Here is a 26832-nt window from a genome sequence, read left to right on the forward strand (position 1 = left end):
TGACAATATGTGGACTTCTTTTAAGTTGATATTTTTCCTGTTTCAGTTTAAATGGCAAGAGCAGGTTCACTGGATTTTCCTTTTAAAAATATTTTTCATAGATTTCAAAACCAGAAGAGACTACTGTGATCATCTAGTCTGCCCTGTTTATAACACAGGCCACAGAACTTCCTTGAATTAATTTCTGTTGGAATTAGAGCCTATCCTTTAGAAAAAACATCCAATATTGATTTAAAAATTACTAGTGATGGAGAATCCACCACAATCCTTGGTAAATTGTTGCAATGGTTAATTACCATCACTGTTACAAATGTGCACCTTATTTCTAGTCCAAATTTATCTAATTTCAGCTTCCAGCTATTGGATCTTGTTATATCTTTGTTTGCTAGACTGAAGAGCCTATTATCAATTTTTTTGTTTCCCATGTAAGTACTTTTAAACTGTGATCAAGTCACCCCTTGACAAAAGGAAGATTAAGCTACCTAGATTGACCTCCTTGAGTAGATTTTCCAGTCCTTTAATTATTCACATATTTCTTCTCTGTTCGCTCTCCAATTTAAAGTAAGAATGGAGGAGTGTGGAGAATGCTGGGCATCAACAGAATGAAGTTGCAGTGTGGTTTATTAGTAGTCATCCCATAAGAATGAAGATCAACTTTCCTGGGTTCGATTTCCAGTTCTGCTGAGTGATCTGGGGAAGGTCACATAACTTCTCTGTGTCTCAGTTTCCCCATCTCTAGAACAGGGATGATAATATCCACTTCACCAGGGTGCTGTTACATTTAATTAATTAATGTTTGAACAGTGATTTGACAGCTTCATTTGAGAGTCATTTAGGGTTCAATCCTGCAAGGTGCTGATCAACTCCTAGAGGTTATGAGTACGCTCAACTCCCACTGACTTCAGAAGCGTCTCGGCACCTTTCAGGATCAAGCTCTGAGGTGTCCACACTGGCAAGGCACGTAGAGCATCCGGACTCCGTGGCTGGAGCGCCCCTGGTAATCCACCTCCACAAGAAGCATAAAGCTTGCTGTGCCCTGGCTGGAGTGCCATGGTGCCAGTGTGGACACCCTGGTCTATTAATGTGCTCTGATAGGCCTCATGAAGTGTCGCACAATGCCTGTTCTAGCCACTCTGATCATCACTTTGAACTCTATTGCCCTGCCTTCAGGTGACCAACCGTCAGACCTGCCCTTTAAATTCTCTGGGAATTTTGAAATTCCCCTTCTTGTTTTCTCAGCAAGTCATGTAGTGCTCTCAGTGCATCTTTCCAGGTGACCATGCCTTCGTGTTTCAGGCAATCCTCCAGTATGGAGCAATGGAGAAGTGCTGGACCTCATCAGTGTTTGGGGAGAGGAAGCTGTCCAGTCCCAGCTGTGCTCTAGCTGTAGGAATTACGATACCTATGGGCAATTATCAAGGGCCATAATAGACAGGGGCTATGGCCAGAATGCAGTGCAATGCAGGGTTAAGGTGAAGGAGCTGCGGAATGCCTACCACAAAGTGCGGAAGGCAAACCACCACGCCGGTGCTGCCCCCACTACCTGCCGTTTCTACAAAGAGCTGGACGAGATACTTGGGGGCAACCCGCCTCCACTCCAAAGAGCACCATGGACATTTCAGAGGCCATAGGAGCACACAGTTCAACAAGGCAGGAGGAGGAAAGTGGGAGTGAGGGTGCTGAAGAGGAGGGGAGCCCAGAGCCAGAGGACAGCCCGGCATCCCTAGATACATGCAGCCAGGAGCTGTTTTCAAGCCAGGAGGAAGGTAGCCAGTCGCAGCAGACGGTGCTTGGAGAAGAACAAACAGCATAGGAGGTGCCAGGTAAGTGGCTTTTATTTTGGGAAGGTAATTGTTTGGTGCAGGCTCTTGGGATGAGGAGGGTTGCAGAAAGAAGGGTTAGGGCTGCGTGCATGTCTAAATGCAGAATAGGGCGTTGATGTGCTCTCTCACATCGCAGTAATCAGCCTCAGTGATCTCACTGAAGGTCTCATGCAGAAGCTGGGCAATCCGCTTGTGCAGGTTCTTTGGCAGAGCCACTGTGCTCCTTGTCCCAGTAAGACTAACATGTCCACACCACTGTGCCATGAGGGCGGGGGAACCACTGCTGCATACAGGCAAGCGGCATAAGGGCCAGGGCGGAAGCTGCATTGTAGTAGAAAACCTTCCCTTGCTTCCCAGGTCACCCTCAGCAGCAAGATATTTTCCAGGATGAACTCATCCTGTGGAAAATGTGGGAACAGGGTTCAATGTAGGGGCCCCCTGCAGCTTTTGGCTCTCCCCAGGGACAGAACCCCAGAGGACACTACAGTCCTGAAACAATCAGTCTCTCTTGCTCCTGTGCTTACGCACCATTTTGGGGCTCTTGTGGATTATGTGTGGTCGCTTTGGAACGGGCACTTTCTGCTATTATGTGCACTCTGCTTGTCTAAGTTTGGCTGCATCATTGCTCTGTCTACTGTGAACAATGCTGCCTCTGTTAAGTGTTGCATTTTGGCTTTACAGATGCAACCTTGAGATCCCAGACGTCCTTGTTATCAACTGCCAAAAGGCTGCAAAGAATCAGGAAGCATCCGCGAAGAAACAAAGAGGACCTTCTGCATGAAGTCATGCAGCAGTCCCTTACTGAAAATCGAAAAGTACAAGAGTGGCGGGAGACCAAAAGGAGGCTCTGTCAGCAGAATGCGGATCGCTGCCACCAAAGCATGGAGTGACTCCGAAGCATTATGGAACACCAAGTGGACTTGATGCAGGTGCTCATAGCAGATGGAGCAGATCCACGCCCCTCTTCCCCTCCCCCCACAGCCCTTGTCCCAAACTCTTTCCCCTGTGTCCCCATGTCACTGCCAACCCACTGCCCCCAACATCCAGTTTCTTATCGCCACCAGCTGCCTCCAACACCTGTAGCTTAACCACCCAGCCCTGCAAACTATGACCCTTATCCACTGCACTCAACCCCCATCACCATGCGTTTTAGCCAGTCTGAAGTGCAGCACTGATTGCACAGCACTCCAGACAGGAAGGCTGACTATGATAACAGGACATATGCAAATCTGTGATTGTCCCGTTCCCCACTCCACCCCCTTCCCTCCTCCCACACAGGACAGATGTGTCATGCCATGTGTGTTTCCCCAGTTTCTTTTCAATAAATGATTTTTTTGGCTTTGCAAACGTTCTTTATTGCATTAAGTAAAAGATAGTGTAGCCCAGGAAAGCAACAGGCACTGCAAGTCAGTGCATCATACACAGCAAACACAGATGCCTAATAGCATTGGAACTCCCGTGCAGGGTACCAAACATTACTGGTGTCTTTCAGAATTGAATTGCTCCCTCAAGGCATCCCTAATCCTAACAGCCCCATGCTGGGCCCCTCTAATAGCCCTGGTCTCTGGCTGTTGAAATTGAGCCCCAGGTGTTGAACCTCGGTGGTCCATGCTTGAGTGAAGCTTTCACCTTTCCCTTCACAAATGTTATGGAGGGTACAGCAGCAGCTATAACCGTGGGAATGTTGTCATTGGCCAGGTCCAGCTTCCCATACAGAGAGCGCTAGCGGCCCTTTAAACATCCAAAAGCACACTCCACAGTCATTCTGCACCGGCTCAGCCTGTTGTTGAACCACTCCTTGCTGCTGTCAAGGATCCCTGTGTAGAATTTCATGAGCCATGGCATTAAAGGGTAAGTGGGATCTTCAAGGATCACAATGGGCATTTCGACTTCCCCTACAGTGATCTTCTGGTCTGGGAAGAAAGTCCCAGCTTGCAGTTTCCTGAACAGGCCTGTGTTCTGAAAGATGCATGCGTCATGCACCTTTCCAGACCAGCCTGCGTTAATGTCCATGAAACGCCCACGGTGATCCACAAGTGCCTGGAGAACCATCAAGAAATGCCTCTTCTGATTTATGTACTTGGAGGTTAGGTGGTCTGGTGCCAGAATTGGAATATGTGTCCCATCTATCGCACCTCTGCAGTTAGGGAAACCCATTTGTGCAAAACCAGCCACAATATCCTGCACGTTACCAGAGGCACGGTTCTGAGCAGGATGCGATTAATGGCCCTCCAAACTTGCACCAACATGATTCCAGCGGTTGCCTTTCCCACTCCAAACTGGTTAGCGACCAATCGGTAGCTGTCTGGAGTTGCCAGCTTCAAGATTGCAATAGCCACATGCTTCTCCACCGGCAGGGCAGCTCTCAATCTTGTGTCCTTGTGCTGCAGAGTGGGGTGAGCTCAGCACACAGTTCGATGAAAGTGGCTTTCCTCATCCGAAAGTTCTGCAGCTACTGCTCATCATCCCAGACTTGCATAATGATATGATCCCATCACTCAGTGCTTATTTCCCAAGCCCAAAAGTGGCGTTCTACTGTGGTGAACATGTCTGTGAATGCCACAAGCAATCTTGTGTCATCTGCGTTATACAAGTCGACATCATTGTCGGACTTCTCACTATCACTTTTTAGCTTAAAGAGTAACTCGATTGCAATTGGTGACATGCTGGCAAGACCCATCAGCATATACCTCACAATTTCGAGATCCATTCCTGCAGACCGAAAGGGAAGACAGAACACGCAGTACAAAAACCGTTGATGGCGCCAAATGTGGACAGGAGCACAGGGATTTCTGGGACGCGAAGCAATGCATCACACAGCATTGGGACAGGACCCAGAATGTCCCCTGCCCCCTCTCCCCCTTCCCTTTCCCACAATCTACAGCACCAGAATGGGAAGTAGTGCTCTGTGGGATAGCTGCCCATAATGCACCACTCCCAATGCCACTGCAAGTGCCGCAAATGTGGCCATGCCACTGCGCTTGCAGCTGCCAGTGTGAATACACAGCAGCACTTTCCCTGCTCCAGTCTCTGAGGGCTGGTTTAATTCCAGACACTCTAGATCTGCAAGTGGAGGCATGGCCTTAGAGAACATGCTCGTTTATGCTCCTTTGTTTGGCAGCTGCTTGCAGGAAGAGCAGCCCATGGGAGCTAGCTGGTGGGGGCTTGGAACCAGGGTGGACCGTCAGCCCCACTATCAGCTCCCCTTAAGTTTCCTGTGTGAAGCCATCAGCAGGCTATCAATTGCTGGACAGTTCAGCTGTCCCTCCCCGCACTGCTCCTGCCCTCTGCCTTGGTGCTGCTCCCGGGATCCTCCTGCTTGCTGTGCAGAGGGCAGGCGGGGAAGAGGGGTGTTAATGTCAGGGTGTCCCCCTGCTCGCTCTCTCTCTCTCTCTCTCTCACACACACACACTTTGTGTGTCTCTGTCTCTCTCTGCCATGCTGTGTCTCCTCCCTCCATTCCTGCTGCCTTATAGAGTGTGAGGATTGTCATAAACAGATAGCTAAGGGTTAATGTTTTTTTTACCTGTAAAGGATTAACAAAGGGAACCAAACACCTGACAAGAGGACCAATCAGGAAACCAGATTTTTCAAAGCTTAAGGGAGGGAATTTGTGGGTGTTTCTTGGTCTTGGGTCTTTGTCTGTTTTCTTGCTTGCTTTTCTAGATGGTAAGATACGGGCTTCAACTTATAGAAAATGAATAAACATAGAAAAGGGATAAACAGCCTTATCCAAAACAATACAATTTAAAGTACTTATAGCCAATACACATAAAGACTCCACCAGCCAGATACACAGATGCAAATACAGCAAAACAATTTAAAAGACTACCCTTTTGCACCTTTGTACTTACAACTGGGAAACAGAAGATTAGAAGGACTGGAAATAGATCCTCTCATAGCTGAGAGAGCACAGAACAGACAAAGACCCAAGACCAAGAAACACCCACAAAATTCACCTCCCTTAAGCTTTGAAAAATCCGGTTTCCTGATTGGTCCTCTTGTCAGGTGTTTGGTTCCCTTTGTTAACCCTTTACAGGTAAAAGAAACATTAACCCTTAGCTATCTGTTTATGACAAGGATATATTAACAACAACGGGTTAACCCTTGAGGGCCCAGCCAAGTGCTAGTTCATTATTCAGCACTAAGGCATTCCCTGGGAAATATCATACCCTCTGACTCCACCACCTCAACCAAGCTTCACAATCATCATTGCTGTGTACAGTATTACATTGTTTGTTTAAAACTTATAGTGTGTGTGTGTTTTTGTGTGTATGCATGTGTGTACATATATATGTCTTTTGTCTGGCGAAAAAAATTTCCCTGGAACCTAACCCCCGCTATTTACATTCATTCTTATGAGGAAATTGGATTCGCTTAACACTGTTTCGCTTAAAGTAGCATTTTTCAGGAACATAACTACAATGTTAAGCGAGGAGTTACTGTAGAACAGAACAGATGAGTATAGCATACAGGGGCACATCTATCTCCCTTGCGTTCTGCAGAGCAGGGTCGCAAGCCTGATTCCACATGTTAATTTTTCGTTATAAAGTACTTAAAATAGTCACCTCCTGTGGCTGTTTTTTTCCCCTCCAACTAATAGTCTTTTGGAACTAAATAAAATGAAAAAATGGGAGCAGTTTCTATGTAACTGTCTCTTCCATCTCTATAATTTAGATAGCTAATCAGGAAATGAGCTGCATGTAGCGCTGAAAATTTAGCCTGAATCATTACTTAGTGTGAATAATGATTTCCAGCAATGCAGTCAAAATTAAAGCCAAATCTAGCTCTCTGAATTCTTCCCTTTCTCTCCGGCATAATTATCCTATGATTGCCTTGACTAGGAGGGTCAGGCACACAGAAAAAAATAAATACAGTTACATGATCGTTACTCACTAGAACACAGAATTAAAAGTTTTCACTAAAAAGCAAATATTTTGGGGGTTAGATCCCAAAGTAATTTTACACACTGTTTTTTAAACCAGAAAAGTTATTACAAAACATTTACAATATTTATTAACTTCTCCAATCTATTGTAAGAGCTGAGAATGTTTCTCTGTTTATAAAACAAATAACATTACTCCAGAGCTAGTTGAAGAAAATGTAACAATACCCACAAAAACTAAAATACTATTAGGAATTGTTCAACAGGTTACGCATTTCTAGGTAATTTAGTACCTGTGAAATTGTGCGCCAGTTCAGGCCCTGATTCAGGAAAGCATCTCTATTCAGAACTGCACTTTAAAGCATATGCTTAAGTCCCACTGAAGTTAAGTACATGCTTAAGTACTTTCTTTAATAGAGATGGATTTAAGGAAGTGCTGAATCGAGGCTGGTAAAAAGTGCTAGACTGATAATCTTGGAGACTAACGTTCTATGTACCCGTAGAACATTGGTTCTGACAATGACAGCTTCTGTTGTCTTGCCAGTGCACCACAATCCTGAGGTGGATGGACAGCCTCCACTGGTGAGAGGTGGACAGGTGGAGGTGTGGTGATGGACTGCAAAGAGTTGTGTTGATGGGTGGTAGGTGGTGGTGAGTTTTAATTATACTCTTGGCTGAGTCTATCAACAAAGATGCCAAATTTTCACCAAAATGAATAAGGGTCAGTCCAGTCCAATCTGAGGTAAAAATGTGTACTACTCAGAATGATAAAGGCTCTGGGACCTCAGCAGTTATAGCTAGTTTTGTTCCTCAAAGCAATCATTTCCCTAACTCTATCTGATAAAATATTTCAACCTCTGGATTACAACTCTGTCTTTCCCAGGGACATGATTAAACTCTAATGAAATCAGCCTTTAAACCACTAAATACAGTTTTTAAAAGCTGTAATCTCCTTAAAGAAGTTTTTCATCCCAAGTAATGACTGCTAGCTAGAGTGCTCGGAGTTTAATGAGTTTAACAAAAGAAACTTTTAGAAGGTTCTTTGCAGTCTGTGTAACAGAAGTGCTGTGAGAACAAAAAGGAGTCCTTGTGGCACCTTAGAGACTAACAAATTATTTGGGCACAAGCTTTCGTGGGCTAGAACTCACTTCATCAGATGCATGAAGTGAAAAATACAGGAGCAGGTATAAATACATGAAAGGATGGGGGTTGCTTTACCAAATGTGAGGTCAGTCTAACGAGATAAATCAAATAACAGCAGGATACCAAGGGAGGAAAAATAACTTTTGAAGTGGTTAGAGAGTGGCCCATTACAGACAGTGGATAAGAAGATGTGAGTAACAGTAGGGAGAAAATAGTGTTGGGGAAATTAAGTTTAGGTTTTGTAATGACCCAACATTGCCGAGTCTTTATTCAGGCCTAATCTGATGGTATCAATTTTGCAAATAAATTCCAGTTCTGCAGCTTCACGTTGGAGTCTCTTTTTGAAGTTTTAGGTCTGTTATTGAATAACCAGAGAGGTTGAAGTGTTCTCCTACTGGTTTTTGAATGTTATGATTCCTGATGTCAGATTTGTGTCCATTTATTCTTTTGCATAGAGACTGTCCAGTCTGGCCAATGTACATGGCAGAGGGGTATTGCTGGCACATGATGGCATATATCACATTGCTGCATCTGAACTTGACTCAGTGTAAATATAATATATTTGGCATGAATGCTTTAATTATCTAAAAGGTGATTTTGCTTACAGTACAAGCTGTCAGGAACAGTATCCCTGATGATGCCACAGCACAACTGGCTGCTGAGCTCTGTGCCTTTATCCTCACACACAACTATTTCAATATTTGAATGAAAAATAATATATCTGCCAGATCAAGTTGGCCACCGTATGGGCACCCATGGCCCACATATGCCAATATTTTTATGGCTGACCTGGAGCAACGCTTCCTCAGTCTCATCCACTCACGCCCCTTCTCTACCTACGCTTACACTGATAACATTTGTATCATCTGGACCCATGGGAAGGAGACTCTGGAAAATTCCACCACAATTTCAAACAGCTTTCGCACCCACCATCAACTCAGCCTGGACCAATCGACACAGGGAGGTCTTACTTCCTAGATACCATGGTGCAAATAAGTGATGGATCCATTAACACCACCTATACCGAAAACCTCGACCACTATGCCTACCTTCATGCTCAGCTTCCATCTCGGGCCAATCACACGATCCATTGTCTACAGCCAAGCACTGAGGTACAACGCATCTGCTCTATCCCTCAGCGCAGAGAACACACCTACAAAATCTCACCAAGCATTCTCAAAACTACAGTACCCGCACGTAGGAAAAGGAACAGATCAACAGAGCCAGACGTGTACCCAGAAGGCCTTCTACTGCAAGACAAACCCAAGAAAGAAACAAACAGGACTCACCGGCCATCACTAACAGTCCCAGCTAAACCCCTCAACGCATAGTGATTCTACAACGCCATCCTGGACAATGGAATTCCCATCACTTTCAAACGCCTGGTGGCAGGCAGTCTCGCCCACGACAACCTGGCCCCTGAAACATATTCTCAGCAGTAATTACACACCGCACCATAGTAATCTCAAGCTAGGAACCAATCCATGCAAAACTCGATGCCAACTCTGCCCCACATAATCTACCCAGCGACACCATCAAGATCCTAAACGATCTAAGCCACATCATCACTGGTTCATTCACCTGGCACGTCACTCACAAATGTAATATATCGCATCATAATCCAGAATTGCCCTCTGCTATGTACGATGGCAAACTGGACACGTCTCTATACGGAGAAAGGATAAATGGCCACAAATCAGATATTAGGAATGGCCAATATACAAAAAACTGTGGAGAACATTAACTCCCTGGCCACACTATAGCAGATTTAAAGGGTGGCCATGCTGCAGCAAAAAAACTCAGGACCAGCCATAAGGAAACTGCTGAGATTCAAAGTCATCTGCAAATTGACACAATCAGCTCAGGATTAAACAAAGACTGTGAATGGCTTGCCAACTACAAAACCAGTTTCTCCTCCCTTGGTTTTCACTCCTCAACTGCTAGAAGAGGGCCTCATCCTCCCTGATTGAACTAACCTCGTTATCTCTAGCTTGCTTGCATATATATACCTGCCCCTGGAAATTTCCACTACGTGCATCTGACAAAGTGGGTATTCACCCACGAAAGCTCATGCTCCTAAACGTCTGTTAGTCTATAAGGTGCCACAGGATTCTTTGCTGCTTTTGGTTACAATGTGAATCACTTAGCCTTTTGTAAAGCTAATGCTGAATTCAGCAGCCAAAAACGAAAGAAAAAAAAGCAAATGATTTCAGTAAACCTCTTTGGCTGCTACTTTTGCATAAATTTTTCTAAAACTCACTGTGTGTATTAGGATTTTGATAACAAAGGAGTTTTTACAACTCTGAGAACTTTGCAACAGGTCAGAAGATTACCTCCTAAAGGAATCCTAAAAGTGTGTCTAGTTGTACTGTTAAAGGCAGGAATGACTTTATGATATTGTTATATTGCAATGGAAGTTGGAGTATAATGAAAAAGTTCTCTTTCATGTGGCAGGATGGTAAGGTAATTCTATTAATATTTTAATAGATTTGCCTTTATATAATTTTTTTAAATGTCCAGACCTAATATTCAGAAACTGGATCAACAGCCAAAAGAGATGTATTTAAAATGCTTATGGGCTCATCTATTTTTCTGCCATTGACTTTTCTATTTTGGTTCTAATTCTCTCATTCAGTTTTTAGTTTAAAACTATAGGTGGAAGGGAACGTTGTAAGAGTGTGATTATAATTAAATGGACTCTTTGGTTAGGATTTTGACTGAATAAAAGATAAAGGACCAGACCCTCAGGGGAAGTAAACTGGTTTCAAGTCAATGGAGTTTTACCAGTTTACAACAGAAGAGGACCTCTTTCAGAAGAGGTCCAGAAAATTCAATGTTATAGTTGCCCTATTGATATTTCTGTACAGATCGTTACTTTTTTATGTCTTAATGGGACAAAATTGCAAAAATTGAAACTCCTGAAATCTCTGCACCTTTGTGCGTCTATATTTCTAGGTGCACAAACTAGAGTTGGGCACACAAATTGTGATATGCCTAAATATGCATTCACACACACAAATATCTTCTTTTGTACATGCATTTGTACTAACTGTGCACACACAAAAATCATTGTGCAAATTCTCATGTAAAATTGCACGAAGACCACAGGGTTCATCTTTATAAATCTGATGAGTTAATGTCACTGGCCTGACCATAATTTCGAATTTTGTGCATTCAAGAATCTCAGCTGTAATCTGCACAGCTAGTATATAGTTCAGTTGGGAGGCAATGAGTTCTAATAGGTATGGCAGGGACCTGGGAGCCTGGATTATGTTTTGGACTTTGCCACTAACTGCTTCATGCATCATACATTACTGCTGCTCTGAGGAGCAAGATTGCTACCTCTTCAGTTTTTACGCAGTATTGCGAGCCATGCTACCAGTGCTAGAAAGAAGGGAATGAACAGAGACAGGGAGCCACCACATACAAATCATAGGAGAATTATTTTATTAGTTGTGGCCACATGTTAATAAATGACTTGGTTTTTGTTATTGATCTGCTGGGCAACAACTGAAAATTGACAACTGTTGAGTTTTAAAAACACAGGGTTCATGAAATGTTAAGGACTTACTGTGTTTGTCCCCAAAGTCTGAATGCAGTTAAATTATTTGGAAATGATGTTTTAAATTAAAATTGGCAATTTCCTTCAGCAGGATTTCTTGTTTTGCTGAAAAGTTTCACCATTTGTAATGCAGACAGCAGAGAATTCTAAAATAGACTATAAACCAGTGTGCCGGAAAGCTGCTTACATTACCATGAGGAGATGTGAACTGTTTCTTAAAACCTGTCAGGAACCCAGGCAGAATGGGACGGGAAAGGTCCTAGACAGAAACTCTACAATGAAGCTGAGAAGAGACAGAATAGCTTTAGGGATAATATTGCTTCCCTTATTCCAGTGTTTCCCAGACTTGGGATGCCGCTTGTGCAGGGAAAGCCCCTGGCGGGCCGGGCCAGTTTGTGTACCTGCTGCGTCTGCAGGTCCGGCCGATTGTGGCTCCCATTGGCCGTGGTTCGCTGCTTCAGGCCAATGGGAGCTGCTGGAAGCAGCATGGGCCGAGGGACGTACTGGCTGCTGCTTCCAGCTCCCACTGGCCTGGAGCAGCGAACCGCAGGCAGTGGGAGCCGTGATCGGCTGAACCTGCGGAAGCAGCAGGTAAACAAACCGGCTCGGCCCGCCAGGGGCTTTCCCTACACAAGCGGCGTCCCAAGTTTGGGAAACACTGCCTTATTCTAACAAAATTTCTTGTTTAGTGTTAGAAGAAAGTGAGTTTTTACCATTGTCACATCACACTCACCATATTTTCCCTTTAGCCAGGAGAACAAAGCAGATGCTTCTCTTTAGAAGCTACATAAAACAAATTCATTTCCCAGGTGAAGGATAATCTTGGTTCTCGATTATGTGATGTCCAAAGGTTCCCTTTGATGTTGCACATACATAGCCCCTGAGCTGCAGAAAGGATGTCCTAAATCAGTGGTTCCCAAACTGGGGTTCATGAACCCCTGGAGGTTCGCAAAATGTTACAGGGGGTTCTTGGGAAAAAATTCCCTAATGGCCGACAGAGCTGTCCCTAGGAACCCTGGGCAGCACGGGGCCAGCAGCCTGGAGCCCCTGGACTTCCAAAAGCAAAGCAGATCAAAGCAAGCATATCTATCACACTGAGGAGATTTAAACTTCAAGGCTCCTTATAAGAAATGTAAAGGGAGGTGGATATTTTTTGCTGTTTTTAAAATGAAATAGGCAGCTAGTATTGTTTTTTAAATTATTATGAAGAACATGTTTAAGCTTTGTTGTAACATGTGTTGTTTGCCTGGACTGCTCAACACCTGAATTCTTGTGTAGAAGGAACTCTTTGAGTTGGCTTCTTAAATACCTTTATGCTGTTTCACATCTGATACTCTTTGATGAAATATAGGAGCCTTGTCTTATAACAAGTTTATTCAAAGTAGTACAAGCTACAAAAGTGAGATCTTGGAAGAGTGTTGCCATTTTCATAGTGTAATAAAAATACTGTAATGATCAATAATTAATAATAAATAGTGTGTAATAAGCATGTCATAAAAACAAATTTTATATTTCCAAGATCACTGCTTTTATAACTTATACTCAGGTAAAGGAGAAAATCCCTGGAAATATTCATTTTTAGGAGGGGGTTCGCAAGACAAGACATTTTAGTGAAAGGGGTTCACAGGTTGTTAAAGTTTAGGAACCACTGTCCTGAATTAATTCCTGTTGCTAGGATACTTGCATAGGCCAGCATGGTACTGTCCCAACTCTTAGGCTACATTTGGAGCTAGGAGTGTGATTCCCAGCTCAAGTAGACATATTTGCACTCTTTCATCAAGCTAGTTTGCTAAAAACAGTAGCCCAGGTAGTGGTGAATGGGTGTGTGGGCTAGCCATCCGGAGTACAAGCCTACCCGGACCCCATAGGTACGTACTCCCAGGTACCCCGCAGCTACACTACTATATTTAGCATGCTAGTTTGGTGAGAACTAGCATGAACGTTTGCTTGAGCTGGAAACATACCTTTGGCTTCAAGTATAGATGTAGCCTGACACTGCTGAGCCAGAGAAAATGGTTCCTTTTTTAAATTAATCCATAAACAAAATACAAATGTGACCCCCTGAGCTGTAGGTGTCTAGTGTAAAAGGAGACACTGACAACCGCTTATTGTTAACAGTGAGTGGAACACCAAGAAGATTGCCTCTGAATGGTTGAAATTTCTCAGGAAAGCATTGAGTGACCCTGTGCTGCAGGAGCCATGTCGCTGCCATTCCGAAAGGAGTTAGAAAAATATAAGAATATCAATGAAGATGAAATTCTCAGCAAACTGTCAGAGGAAGAGCTGAAACAATTGGAACATGTTCTTGATGACCTTGACCCTGAGGTAGGTAATGGGACAGAAACAGGACTGATGTTTCAAAATGAAGTAAGAGAGACTGAGGCTTACTTGTATTCCAGGCACATAGAGGTGATCACATGTTCTAAAGGATAAGGCATTAGACTAGGAACTCTGAGACCTTGGCTCTGTTCCCTGCTCTGCCACTGATGTGCTGTCTGACATTGGGCAAGTCTTTGTGCTACCCCTTCTCTATTTAGGCAGTAAGTTCTTCAGGACAGAGATTCTCTTACTATGTGTTTGTACAGTGCCTAGCCTAATGAGGCTTTAATTTGGTTGGGGCTTCTAGGCACAGCTATAAGCAAATCATCATCATCATCTGTTTGTGAACATCATATTCTTTCTGAAATACACTGACTCTGTATTTTCAACTTACAAATTCTTTTTAATTGGAGAAGATTTGCTTTGCCAAGACTAACTGAGCCAAACACTAGTCATCTCCACTCAATTATATATCAGCCATATCTCTAGAGCTCTACATTAAGAAAATACAGTAGTGTTGCAGACTTGCAAATGGCATGCACAGGATGCTTAGAAACCTGTGACCTGGGAGAAAAGATTACCTTTCACTTTAAGAAAGATGAGGCTGAGGTCACTGATACGGCTGTTGCTGGGAAGCTTGCACTGTGGGTGTTTGCATAATATCAAAGCTTTCAAATTGACCTAGGAATATAGCTATCAGTTCCTAGTTTTCACCAAAAGAAAATACTGGTTCCAAATGTTGAACAAGATAGAATGGAATGGAACTGGAAAGTACTTTCAGGGACACTACAAATTATTCAAAGACATTCCATACTGCTAGCATTCCAGTCAACTCAGCTCCCTGGCCAGTAGAAATGATTCTATTTCCTAAACTAGCAGACCAGATCTGGTTCTCACTGGAGGGAAAATAAGGATGACCAAAAAAAGGTTAATCATTTCAAGTTTCTTAGCACTCTATATGAAGGTTAGCCAGTAATGGCAATGACCAACCATATTTTTTACAGTAAGTACTTTCTGCACACTCAATTTATTTACTGAATATTAGACTCTTATAGTCATCTGTACTGGGATAAAAGGGGGGGCAGAATGGAGAAAGAAGAGTGGAAATAGAAAAGAACAAAAAAAAAAAGAGGGGAGAATTGGAAAGAGAAAGAGACACCGAAAAGAGTAAGTAAAGTTAGGAAAGGAGGGAGGTTAACTCTTTCCTCTACCCTTCACATGTCCTGTTTATTTCAACTGTCAGCTGTTCAGGTCAGAAACTGTACTACTCTGTTTGTACAGAGTTTGCACAATGGGTCTCAGCTGGTCCCTTAGCACTACTGTAAAAAACACAGTTAATAAGGAGTAAGAGATATTTGGCTGAGGGTATGTGTACATTACCCCCCAGATCGGCGGGTTGTGATCAATCTATTGGGGATCGATTTTATCGCGTCTACACTAGACCAAAATCGATCCCCGATCACTCTGCTGTCGACTCCGGAACTCCACCACGCGCGAGAGGTGGGAAGCGAAGTCGACGGGGGAGCAGAAGCGGTCGACTCGCTGCCATTCTCACGGCCAGGTAAATCGACTTAAGGTACGCTGACTTCAGCTATGCTATTCGCATAGCTGAAGTTGCGTATCTTAGGTTGACTCCCCCCCAGTGTAGACCTAAGTACTTGAGAATGTAATTTTAATAGTTACATCTAGTCAATACATTGCTGTAAAGAAATGGCTCCACTTAAAAAAAAAAAAAGTACCTTATAGCTGTGTTTAAATTCAGAACATTATACAAACATGGCATCACTCTCTCTACAGTTTGTGAGCACCTACAAGATAATAGGGTTATAAGGAATAGCCAGCACAGAATTGCCAAGAACAAATCATGCCAAACCAACCTAATTTCCTTCTTTGACAGGATTACTGACCTAGTGGATAGAGGGGTAACAATAGATGTGATATATCTTGATTTCAGACAGGCTTTTGATGCAGTCCCACATGACATTCTTTATAAGCAAACAAGTGAAATGCAGTCTATGTGAAATCACTGTAAGGTGAGTGTACAAATGGCTGAAAGACTGTACTCAAAGAGTAGTTATCAATGGTTCACTGTCAAACTGGGATGGCGTATCTAGTGGGGTCCTGCAGTGGTCAGTCCTGGATCTGGTACTATTCAATATTTTCATTAATACTCGGATAATGTAGTGGAGCCTATGCCTCTATAAAAAATTTGTAGATGACACCAATCTGAGAGTGATTACAAACACATTAGGGGACAGGAAAAAAATTCAGAACAACCGTGAGAAATTAGAGAGCTGGCCTGAAATCAACACGATGGAATTCAGTAAAGACAATTAAGAAGGAAAAATCAAAGGCACAACTACAAAATGGGGAATAACTGGCTAGATTGGGGAGGGCAAACTTTTTGGCCTGAGGGCCACGTTGGGTTTCCAAAATTGTATGAAGGACTAATTAGAGGAGGCTGTGCCTCCCCAGACAGCCAGGCATGGCCCAACCCCGCCCCCATCCAATCCTCTCCCTCTGCTTCTCGCCCCGACACCCCCCCGAGACTCCTGTCCCATCCAACCTCCCCATTCCCTGACAGCTCCCCCGTGAACCCTGCCCCATCCACGCCCCCCTGCTCCCTGACTTCTCTCAGACCCCCTGCCCCTGAGTGCTCCCCACCGCCCCATCCAACCCCTCCTCTCATTCCTGACTGCCCCACCCCCAGGACCTCTGCCCTATCTAACCACCCCTTCTCCCTGTCCCCTGACTGCCCCTGGAACCCCTGCCCCTGACTGCCCCCCGCGGCCCCATCCAACCCCCACCTTCCTGACTGCTCCCCACCTTCCTGCCTTCATTCAACCACTCTGTTCCCTGCCCTCTGTCCTCCCCAATCCCTATCCACACCCCTGCCCCCTGCCCACCACCTCGAACGCCCCTGCCCCCTTACCGCGCTGCCTGGAGCACTGGCGGCTGGCGGTGCTAAGCCGCGCCTCCCAGAGCACTAGGACAGCCAGCCATGCCACCACCCAGCACAGAGCACTGGTTCAGGCTAGGCTCTGCAGCTGCACTGTCCCAAGAGCTCACAGCCCTGCTGCCCAGAGCATTGCGCCGGTGGTCGGGCAAGCTGAGGTTGCAGGGGAAGAAGAACAGCAGGGGTGGGGCCGGGGGAAAGCCTCCCCGGCCAGGAGCTCAGGGGCCGGGCAAGACAGTCCCATGGGCCATCGTAGTTTGCCCACCTCTGGGCTAGATGGTACTGCTAAAAAGGATCTGGGGTTATAGTGGAGCACAAATTGAATATGAGTCAACAGTGTGATGCAGTTGTGAAAAAAGCTAATATCATTCTGAGGTGTATTAACAGGAGTGTTGTATGGTAGGACATGGGAGGTATTTGTTCCACTCTACTTGGCATTGGAAGAGGCCTCTGCTGCAGTACTGTGTCCAATTCTGGGTGCCACACTTCAGAAGAGAAAATATATGGATAGCTTGGCAAAAGTCCAGAGGAGAGCAACAAAAATGATAGAAGATTTAGAAAACTTGACCTATGAGGAAAGGTTAAAAAAACAGGGTATGTTTAGTCCTGAGAAAAGAAGACTGAGTTATAATTATAAGTTTTCAAATACGTAAAGGGCTGTTATAAAGATGACATGATCAATTGTTCTCTATGTCCACTGAAAATAGGACAAACAGTAATGGGCTTGATCTGCAGCAAGGGAGATTTAAGTTAGATATTAGGAAAAAGCTTTCTAACTATAAGGATAGTTAAGCTTTGGAATAGGCATCCAAAGGAAGTTGTGGAGTCCCCAGCACTGGAGGTTTTTAAGAGCAGGTTGGACAAACACCTGGCAGGGCTGGTCTAAGTTTAGTTGGTCCTGCCTCAGCGCAGTAGCCTGGACTTGATGGCTTCTCAAGACCCCTTCCGGCCCTACATTTTTGTGATTCCTTGATTCTATGAAATGCTACATACCCAAAGCTTCCTCATCAGGGGCCAGATTCTCAGCTGGTGTAAGTTGGCATAGCTCAAATGATGTCAGTGGAGCTATGACAATTTATGCGATCTGAAAATCTGGCCACAGGTGTCTGTGTGTTAATACTGTCATGAGACTTGAGGACTTCTTGAGGACCTCCCAGACCAGCATTTTTATGATTCTGTATCTGCATCTCATATATTTTGGTAGAATGCACTTCTGCCGGCGGGCTTCCGACAAAAAGACCAGACCAATAAAGCTGCCACAGGCCCTTTCGACAGAGATCGACTGCTTTCATACTTGGAGAAGCAAGCACTGGAACACAAAGACAGGGAAGACTTTGTGCCCTTTACAGGGGAGAAGAAAGGTAATGGTTCACCCTCACCAATGCCTGCAACAAGGTGGTATTTGAACATATTAATTACTAGCTGTGGAGCCTCTCAGGGAAATTAACCAGGGGGAGGTGTATGGAGGCCAAATCATAGGCTTTAAATTTAGAGCCAAAAATACTTTTTAAAGCAAACCAAATAAAATGCTAGTTTTATCTGTGGTCTAGTGTCCTGTCCACAAGACCAGGAGCCAACAGCTCTGGAGTTCTAATCCCAGTTCTTATAGTAACTCTCTCTGTGGGCTTGGGGAAGAAGCTGCCAGTCCAGCCAGGTGTTGGGCACTGTGCCCCTAATTCAGCAAACCACTTAAGTACTCCCATTGACTTCACTGGGTCTAGTCACGTGCTCACAGTTAAGCATGTGCTAGAATACTATTATGGATCAGACCCTTAAATAGACACTGTCAACTCAAATATCACACTCCTTTCTGAATAATTGTTACCTGCTATTGCTATAAGTAACGCCTAAGATCACTGTAAAGGAAAGAGATTAGAGCAAACAGTTATTTTTCCAGTTGGTTTCTTTGTACATTTGACAGCACTATTCACACATTCAGTTTCATCATTCCTCCTGTTTTTATAGGGGTTTGCCATATAGCCACAGAGGAGAGAAAAATATTTTAAAACACAGGAAAGAGTGATTGTAAAACCCCAAACATTGGCAAGGTGACTTAGGCAGGAGTGGCAACTACTTTTAATTCACTCCTTAAACAGCTGACTAGATTTCAAGTATACTCTGTCCCTTTAACATCACTGCCTCATTTTCCTCATCTGTACATTGAAAATAATATTAATACTTGCCTAAGGCCTCCTATCAGCAAGGTACTTAAGCATGTGCCTAACTCTGAGCATGTGAATAGTTCCATTTATTTCAATGCAGCATGCTTAAAGTTAGGCATATGCTTAAATACCTGGCCAACTCAACGACTAAATGATTAACAACCTACTCTGACCCCTAGGAAAGCAAATGGCAAAATTATTGATTTTAATGGGACCAAGATTGGGCTCTAATTACTGTTTACAAAAGTGCTTGGAAGATATAAAGTGCTTAGGATGACCAGATGTCCCGATTTTATAGGGACAGTCCTGATATTTGGGGTTTCATCTTATATAGGTGCCTATTACCCCCACCCTCTGTTCTGATTTTTCACACTTGCTATCTGGTCACCCTCAAAGTGCTATTTGTATGCTAAGTGTTGTAACTATTATTACATTTCATGTTCCCCCTTTTTAAAAAAAAGGACATCATAAAAAAATCTTTTCGAAGAGCGATGACACCTAGATCTCTCTAACTGAAGCATTATTTTAGATCATTGCACATTGTCGTCCCTATTTTCTTCTGCAGCACCTTATCCAGTTTTTAATTTTAATGACGTAAGGGCTGATCCTAAGCTCATTCAAGTCAATGGGATACTTACCATTGACTTCACTAGGTCAGAATTGGGCACATATTGTTTAGAAAGGAAAAACCAGTCTATCTGAGCAGGGATTTATTACCAGCCCCTCCTCTTGTGTGACCTCTATGCAGAATCTGTTAATATCATGTTAAACTGTTACAGATTTCCTTTCTACTATTGACTAATGATTCTTCTTATGAGGCCTGTGCATGGATTTAAAAAAACAAAAACAAAAAAACTTGATCTGATTTTTAAACAATTATAAAATCATATTTTTAATTTAAATATATTTTTCTTTTATAAAATAAACCTATTTAAAATGTAATTTGAAATTATGGCAACCTATGTTAACCTATACATTTACCATAATCTATTTAAATTAAATAAAAATAATATTAAGCAGTAAATGCTAGCTGCTAAAATTTTAAAGCAAGTCAAATTGTTGAACTGGAGGAAGTCACTGACTAAGCACTTGGAACTAGAGTTCGCTGAAGTGCTAAACCAGAGCTTTTGACACAAGTAGCCTCTTCTGTAGAGGTGCAGAGAGAATATTTACTTCATTTCCGGTTATTCAGCAAGTTCACGGCAATAACTAGCTCAAAGTTGAGAAACAGATTGGGAGCTAAAAAGGCAGGAATGCTTATTTTCTTCATCCAATCTATAAATAAAAAGTAGGTATGAAAGGACAAGATCTCCTAGTTCTAAAATCTTGAAGGATATGGTGACTAGAAACAACCAGTTCAATTCACTAACTACAGATGATACTTCCTTTATTTAATAAAGCAGTTAGTTTTAAATACAAAATGTATTTTGATAAACTTTTTTCTAATGTATCCAGCACATTTAAGGCAGTATTTATTTAACCAGTAACATAATTTTAAAATGCTGTTTTTGTGTATTTTTAACTGAATTCCAATTTAGATCCATCTAAAGTTTGAAACAAATCACAAGTAAAAAATCATGTTAATATATAATTCATAATTTTCTAACATAAAAAGTGGAAAAAATTAAGAATCTGAATAAATGTGTTAAGTTATATAGTTGCTTAAATAAATGTATGTAGATATTGCATATCATTCTGGGTAGCAAAAAGTAGCACTAAATTGTGTAAAGGCTACATTTAGTTACAAATTAATGTGTTTTAGTCAATGAGAATCAATCTTTCTTTAGGACAGTAACTAAAAGGTACAAATGCAAAACATGATTAAAATTGATACTTTAAATCAAGTTTCCTGCTTGCTGATTTGAATCATGATATAAGTTGGTGATTTAAATCACTGCTTTAAATCAATCCACCCTGGGCATGTGCATGTTAGACTCATAGACTTTAAGGCCAGAAGGGACCATTATGATCTTCTAGTCTGACCTCCTGCACGACGCAGGCCACGGAATCTCACCCACCCATTCCTATAACAACCCCCTGACCTATGTCTGAGCTATTGAAGTCCTCAACTTGTGGTTTAAAGACTTCAAGGTGCAGAAAATCCTTCAGAAAGTGACCGGTGCCCCACGCTGCAGAGGAAAGCGAAAAACCCCCAAGACCTCTGCCAATCTGCCCTGGAGGAAAATTGCTTCCCGACCCCAAATATGGTGATCAGCTAAACCTTGAGCATGTGAGCAAGTCTCATCAGCCAGGCACCCAGGAAAGAATTCTTTGTAGTAACTCAGATCTCACCCTATCTAGTGTCCCATCACAGGCCCTTGGACATATTTACCGCTAATAGTCAAAGATCAATTAATTGTCAAAATTAGGCTATCCCGTCATGCCATCCCTTCCATAAACTTATCAAGCTCAGTCTTGAAGCCAGATATGTCTTTTGCCTCCACTGCTCTGTCACTGTCATGTCTGATTTTTAATAATTAGTTAGTGTTAGAGGTAAGATTGGTTTCTTTTTTGTCTTGTCTACATTAGAGAATTTGAACTTCTGCTGCTTGGATCTCCTAGCAGACCTGACACACACAACACAAAAAATTGCTACCCTTGAGGCGCAGGATTTCACACCACCCTTGGGATTGCACTTGTTCTGTGTAAGGCTAATCATTGTGTTGTCCACCACTGGGTCACTCTGCAATGAGATATTGGGTAGTTTTTCATCTTTAGGTTTTCTTTGGATACTCTTAAAAACACATGATTCTTCAACGTGTCCAGGTTGTATTAACCCTGATTATTAATTTGCAGTTTCTGTGATTTAGTAACATCACTGTTACACAAACCACAAATAACTGTACTTCTCACCTATCCCTCAGCATAGAATCAGCTGAGCCTTTCTTGCACACAAAGCTGCTGTTATCTTAGTTAGTTAGTGTAAAGTAAGTGCAACACAAATGCTGATTCAGGGGGTTATTAGAATATAGTTATATCAGTGTTTTTATTGCTAAAGCAATTATTCCCTTGATTTCTCTTGTGTCTCTCATTTGGGCTCTTTGTCCCAGATTAAGTCCCCAGTGTGAGCCTTAGCAGATTAAAACATATGAAAAGAAACTTCATGACCACTGCATTATGTAACTATTTGGCAATTATCTAAACAGGGAACTCTGCTCTATTCTCAGAGAAGTTGGTGGCCAAATCCCTTGAAAATATCTGTCTCTTCCTTTATTAAGACTGATTATATTCCTATATTATTTTAAGATTTATCTAACTAGATCAATAATGACAATTATGTCCCATTCAGCACCATAGCATCTGAGAACTTGGTGGTTTGTCCACCAATTTGTGTGCTGGTTTTAGTGCATGACTTCAGGAAAGAATCATTCCCTCATGGTGGAATTGCTGGAGCCTGCGTGTGCTGTCATCTGACTGAAGTGCATGTCTTAACAGGAGCATTCCATAGAGGTTGTTGGCGCGCACACACACACACACACACGCACACACACCCTGGCTACACTGAAGTCAGTGGCTAAACTCTCATTGACTTCAATGAGGCCAGAATTTCATACTGTGTTCACTGCCTTATTATGTTCTCCTCATTCCCTCTCTGCTACATAGAGGGGGAGATATGGCACGCTGTAATTTGAATCCAATAAAACGATACTGAGACATTCATCTACCACATAAACAAGCACTGTGGGCTTTCTACAAGCTGTAAAATGAGTCTTTTCTAATGTGATGCTGATCAAATCTGATGAATGTTGTGTAAGGACCAGGAGCAAGTAGGACTGGCTGTAGATCTTAGCACCAGCGTTCCTAGTCTCAGACTTACTTAGCTTGGCAAAACTCATTGAATAAGTAACTATGGCGTGATTGTTTTGAAAGATTAATGGCTAGATTCTCAATTACATTAGGGGCTTATCTACATTGGGAAATTGACTGGAATAGCTATTTCTGTGAATTATTCTGCAATGGCTGTTCCAGGAGAGCTTCCCAGGGGGACATTCTATTCTGGAATAAAAGTCACAAGCCCTAAGGCCCCCTTAAACTCTACTGCCAATATAAAGAGGCTGGAAAGTGGGTGTGCATATAATTTAGACCCACTTTCTGGCCCCTTTACACTGCTGGAGCAGTATAAAGAGGCATTAGTGAAAATGAGAATCAGGCCCTACAATTTCATCTTAATTTTAAGGGTATCCTGTTAATTAAAAATTAAGATCTTGGATCTCCTGTTCTGGAAAATTAGAAACGGAAGGCACAGAAGCCAATATGCCATTCAGCACAATTCCCCTTTGAGGAATGTCTGTATGTCAGTGGGATTCAAGTGCATCAGGCTTTGTTTAAGGTTTTGTCACTATTTTGCACTTTGCTATTTGTCTTCCACTAGGAAATATATTCTTTCAAGATTAACCTTTGGAGGAAGCATTCCACTTGCTAAGTGACATTTCTACATGTTGCTATGGGCGTGATGCAAAGCTTACCCTGCCACAGAAGGTCTGTGGCAAGCTGAAAAGAAAAAGGAGATGTATTTTAAAATCCAGCTCCTCCCCCTTCTCCTGGAAGAGTTTGTGGTCCATCATTTTTCCTTATTCAGTGTTTCTGCCTTCTTTTGTTAGCTTTTCATCAGGGAGTTCTTGACAAAGAAGCATCCAGCATCAACCAGATAGCTGAAAGATGAAATTTAGTTGCCTGCATTGGTTCTTATATATTTAACACTGCCATAAGGTTTTGATTATGCTACACAACAAGCCAAAACAAATTCCAAAACTAATGGGGAGACATTCAGAGGAGTCAGAACACAGGAAGGATTAAACACTAGCTCAAAGGGGACTTACAGGTATGGAGAGTTGCCTTGTAGCTTATTGTAATCACGTTATGTGGGACTTGCAGTATTTGGCAAAAACAACAGAGCGTATGGCTTGCATTATAGTTTTGGGCCTCTGCCATAGGCTAGGAACTAAAGGGTCAATCCTGTAAATGTTGAGTGCTCTGCGCCCAGTTCAGCAAAGGACTTAATCATGTGCTTAATTTTAAGCATGTGAGTAATCTCATTGATTTGAATGGGATTGCTCATGTGCATGAAGTTAAGTGCATGCCTAAGCGCTTTACTGCATAAGGGTCCAAGTATTCAGCACCTTTGAGGACTGCACCCTAGATGGCCAAGAATTCAGTTGCCACAGAGACCACATCTCCGCATATGCTCCATGATAGCAGTTATCATTGTCCAAATGGTATTGGTTGTCTGTCCCCAGATTGGAGCCTGAAGAGTGTAGAAAATGGGCACTGCTTTTGTAGGTTCCTCATCTTTGGAATTTGCTCCCACTTGCAGGCTGCCAAAGCAGAGGTTTGGTGACTTTCAAGAGCTGATGTGAAACACTCATTTTTAGTCTGGCCATCTCACTAGCAGGGAGTTCATTACTGTTGAGCAGCAGTGAGATGGTGGGAGATAAGTCTGATTTGTGTAGCCACAGGGAATGGCAATCTGTAATGTTTACTTTGTAGGTTTTTGGACTAGCTACTATCTGTAACAGATGCTCTAGCAATTCTTATATCAGAGGCAATAAACTCCAGTTCAGGAGATACGCCTGCTGACCCACTGCATTATATAAATACAGCTGGATCAATTGTCAGCCATGTTTGTACAATTATGGGGCCTGTCCCTGCATCACTTGTAAGTTAATGAGAGTTTGGTGCACAGGAAAAGCAAGATTAAGTCCCAAAATGTTAAACACTGACGATGATACTACATAGGCGCAATCATATTAAAAAGGAATCTTTTGGGAGGACACAGGAATGAGACTATGTAGGGGCCGTATTGTGGCTAAAACTGAACAAGGTTCAGGAATGGAAAGGATGATCGTGTGGCTCCGCCACTTGACTGGCAATCAAGTAACCTGGGTTCAGTTCTTGGCTCTGCCACAGACTGCACAAATCATGTCATCTTTCTTCCCCCCCATCTTCTGTATCTAAAAGTAGTACAATAATCCTGCCTTTCTCTTTGCCTTTGTTTAGACTACACACTCCTTGCAGCAGAGGATCTCTCTTACTATGTGTATGTACAATACCTAGCCTGTTGGAGCCCCGACCTTACTTGAGGTCTCTCGGTGCTACCAGAATACAGGTTTATTTATTATTAACAACATTTCCCCTTCTGCTTCCCTTGCAGAGGTTGCCCCTCTGTGACACTAACAAACAGTAACTGAAAAATAACCCAATTATTAAACATTCTAAGATATGACCTTTCAAATTTAGAATGTAAGTAGTAAAAGTTGGGTACATCCTTGCTTGCATCCAGCACTGCTGTTTCCAGTCAGTCCTGCAGCATTATCCTTGTTTTCTATAATATCTCCTGCTGCTTGCCAAACAATTTCATGTTGGGTCTGATCCAGCTCCCATCAAAGTCAGTGGAAAGACTCCAATGGATCAGACCCAGGAGGACTAGTGCTGGGAAGGGAAGGGGAAATCCACACTCTTTGTATGTGACTAAATGTGAACATTTTTCGATCAGCTGAAAAACAAAAGAAAAAAGGAGGAAAATAATGACTAAACAAGAGCTTTTTTCACCAAGCTGTTGTCATCAGCCCCCCTATCCGCAAGAAGAGACCATCGATCTTTCATGTACTAATAGTGCCAAGAATACCGTCGGTGTTCAGCAATAAAAATGAGAGTCATTTTCAGAATGAATATGGGCATTTTTCCCAACCCTAGGTGCTTTTCTGATAATGGAGTCACGTTTAAGGGTTATATAGCCTTTGGGAGGAGAAACCTAACTAAAATATCAAACAGCTGATAAAAGTGAAAAGTTTATGTATTTTAATAGGCGATTCTGGCTGGTGGAAGGTTTTGTTTGGAAAGACTCTCTTATTTATTTTGTTTTGGGATGATAAACAAAAGTCAGTTTTTACTCTCCAAAACTAAAATACTGTTGGCTGCTTTGCCTGAAATGTTATCAGCTTCTTCAGGCTTTTTGGAGCTTTAAGACCTGTGATCAGAGTTGACTATAACCTCTAGCATAGACTCCCTTACAATATTGTTAGCGGTGAAGCCTATGGTTAGGGTTGCCCAACAGTTTCCATTATAAGACCTTGTTTTCAGTTACTTACAACTTTGCCAAATTTATACTGCTCAGGCTGAAATGTCCACGCTGAGTGTCTACTCCAGGCTGATTTTTTTTTGAAAGTTTCAGCTAAGTGGTCTAGCTGTTGCCAAGAACAAAATTGAGAGAAGAGAGGAGACATTGTTTTGTTGCTCCAAAGTACATTTTTCCAGCCATTTAGTTGAGTCTCCATGTTTTAGGGCAGGGGTTTAAAATTGTATGGTGAGTGTCACCCTGGTATCAGGGCTGAGCCTTTTGTGATTCCCATGAAAATTTGCCTGAGTTATAAGCCTCTGAAAATCTTAGTTGGTACATGCTCAGTAGAGACGTGGTAGTCTGGCAGCTAAATTCTCCACATGACTTTCCCTTTCCTCTTGCCCTGCCATGCTCATCTCCTTCAACCTCAGAGACTGCTTCTGCCTATTTGACTGCCTCACCCACTGAGGCAGACTAATATTGCCTTACTCTGATCTGAGGTCCCATGGGAAGGGCCCTTACGAACTGTTCCAGGATGACTTGGTCCATCATTTTCTCTACTGACCTAGTCTCGGGACCTAGCCACGAGCCACAAGGTCCCAAAATCTTTGAGCCACTACACATTTTAGTTCCCCCCAGGGAAATGGTTCAACCCAAAACTGGATTCTACATGTCTTTGGAATCAGTTTCAGTCTATCTAAGAGGCAGCCTTCAACACAAGCTAGGTGCCCACCTGCTTGTCGCTTACTGCTCAGTGGGCTTCCTGTGTCTCACCCATCAGGAAGGTGCTGTGTTCTTTTTTTCCCTGATGCACTTGTCATTCTTTCAAAGATACGGAGGAAGGCTCCAGATCATCACCTGGCCCTAGATTCACAAGACCAGTTACCAGCCAGACTGAGCTTCTCTCTCAATCACTAACCACATT

General features: G+C 42.8%; 1 protein-coding gene across 5 annotated transcripts in view; it reads left to right on the plus strand.

Moving 5' to 3' along the window:
• The window catches only part of LOC116823789 (tropomodulin-2), a 70657-nt gene that overhangs the window by 19867 nt on the left and 23958 nt on the right, over positions 1–26832 (plus strand). For 3 of the 5 annotated variants that reach the window (XM_032778627.2, XM_075069642.1, XM_075069644.1), the window contains 2 exons: positions 13532–13738; positions 17893–18049. In XM_032778627.2, the coding sequence (XP_032634518.1) occupies positions 13613–13738; positions 17893–18049 (283 nt within the window). In that variant the 5' untranslated portion in view covers positions 13532–13612. Of the gene's footprint in view, positions 1–7252; positions 7350–13531; positions 13739–17892; positions 18050–26832 lie in introns of all 5 variants that reach the window. The other 2 variants (XM_032778625.2, XM_075069643.1) reach the window with 1 other exon arrangement.

This window comes from Chelonoidis abingdonii, chromosome 9 (genome assembly GCF_003597395.2).
Source record: "Chelonoidis abingdonii isolate Lonesome George chromosome 9, CheloAbing_2.0, whole genome shotgun sequence".
In the NCBI taxonomy this organism is placed as follows: domain Eukaryota; kingdom Metazoa; phylum Chordata; order Testudines; family Testudinidae; genus Chelonoidis; species Chelonoidis abingdonii.